General features: G+C 38.9%; 1 protein-coding gene across 1 annotated transcript in view; it reads left to right on the top strand.

Annotated features, from left to right (window-relative positions):
- Positions 1–1,818, top strand: part of LOC105272905 (sialin) — a gene marked incomplete in the record, with an annotated part of 4,748 nt that extends 2,930 nt beyond the window's left edge. Inside the window, 2 exon segments of the mRNA XM_011315137.1 lie at positions 450–703; positions 896–1,818. Coding sequence (XP_011313439.1) covers positions 450–703; positions 896–1,189 — 548 coding nt within the window.
- Positions 1,819–1,951: the final 133 nt, after the last annotated feature.

The raw sequence follows: 1,951 nt of genomic DNA on the forward strand, positions 1-1,951 counted from the left end.
AGAAAATTAGTTGTTTATACAGGTAATTACGGTTAATACTCCATTGGTGCGTGAGAATGAGAAATATTGCGTGACTCGATTCAATAGTTTCTTCACTCTCTATTACTTACGATTGAGTCAAGTACTTCGAGTCTTTCATTCCGAGAGATTCCGGAAATTCTTTGAATTCCTCCAGGTGATTTCGGGAATATTTAATGAATTCACTATTTTCTGGTCTCTATGGCAATGAAAAATATTGAAAATTGTGGGAATTGAAGAAATTATTACTCTGAATTCTTGATCTATTGAGGATTCGATAGGATGTAATCACGAACTCTAATAATGAGTCTGAAAATTTAAGCTGTCGCTATTATTCAATTTTCATTGTGAATAAAATTGTTCATGAATTCCTGAGGTTGAATTCGGGATTATTCCCTGAAAAATTGATATCTCGATGGAATCCCTTTCAGCGCATTTCATTCCGGCGGCTCTTCTCTTCGTCGCTGGTTACGCAGGGTGTCAAGCACTGGGTGCAGCCTGGTTAGGAATAGCTGCCCTTCTGGTCTCCGGAACAGCTCCAGCTGGGGCATTAGCTGCGATAGCTGATCTCGCACCTGAAGAATCCCCTTCATGTGCAGCAGCCGCTTGTGCACTGTGCTCTACACTAGGTGCAGCAGGACTCCTAGCCGCCAATTATTTCGTCACGCAGGCACTTCATGGATCGGTAATACCCCACAAAATAGTTCTCCTCACTCCTATTTTTTCCATTTAATTTTCATTTAAGGTGTTAGCTTGACACAAAGAATACAAAATTAGTATTCAACCCATAGAAATGCCAGACGAAAATAATACAATATAATACATAATCAGTCAATCTTTCCTTCAAATGAAACATTGAGGAATGAATTTATAACAGATCGCGGGTTCCTGGCGGTTGGTCTTCGGCGTGGCTTCACTAGTTCTTCTCGTAACTGCGGCTGTCTTCCTCGCCCTGGGAAAGGGCGTACCTCAGCCCTGGATACCCTCCGTAGCTAGACCACGCAGTCATGATGTTATTTACGAGCAAGATGCCCTTGAACTGGATTACGAGGATGTTGGTGTGCAAACCGAGCCATACGATCTTTACGAGGTGGAAGACGTCGAGAGCCTCAAAGAGGTCCCACGATCGTCCTCCATCCACTCAAAACACTCCGTCGAGTCGACCAACTGAACTGGGAAGTAAATGGCTGTAGTTATAACTTATTATAACTTATCATTCATCCTGCGGAAGTGATGGGTATTACGGGGGCATTAAACAGTTTTCCCATCCATGGGAAATGTATTTGTCTTATCGACGTCAGGTCGTTTGAAATCATCCCATCAATGGGATTACGTAAAAGTATTTGACGTTCGGAAAAAATTGTCGGTTAACGCAGGGCTTTCATCGAGGAATTCTACTCAATTGAAACCAGTAGAACAAGTAATACATAAAAAAATTCTGCCAAGTAATTCTTAAACGAAAAGTTACGACACAATGAGTTATACGGGAAGATCACCATCGGCAAATAATTTTTAATAACATTCGGCCAAAAATAAATATATTGCAATATTGCCACAGAATTCTGATTGAATTCTTTGAGAATTATTATGAATTTTAAATAGAAATTTAGAATTTCTCAAAGAAAGCGCATAATTTTTCTATTAATTTTTTTCGTACCTGTTCTTTCTCGGTTAAGTAGAATAAACTATTTGTTATAATTGTGGATTTTTCATTACTGTTAATTAAGAATATTTATCTGAAAGACCAATAGCTCGAGGCTATTACCCTGATATAGAATAAAAAATATCTACGAAATGTTATTAATTGACAGAAAATTGCAATGATTTATTATTCTCTATCGTGAAGCAATTTAAATTTAGCAAGTAATGATGGAAATAATGATTCATCGAGCTGGAGATTGCCACCGGAATTCCCACCACCCAGAATCCGGTC

This window comes from Fopius arisanus, unplaced genomic scaffold (genome assembly GCF_000806365.1).
Source record: "Fopius arisanus strain USDA-PBARC FA_bdor unplaced genomic scaffold, ASM80636v1 scaffold00400, whole genome shotgun sequence".
Lineage (NCBI taxonomy): Eukaryota > Metazoa > Arthropoda > Insecta > Hymenoptera > Braconidae > Fopius > Fopius arisanus.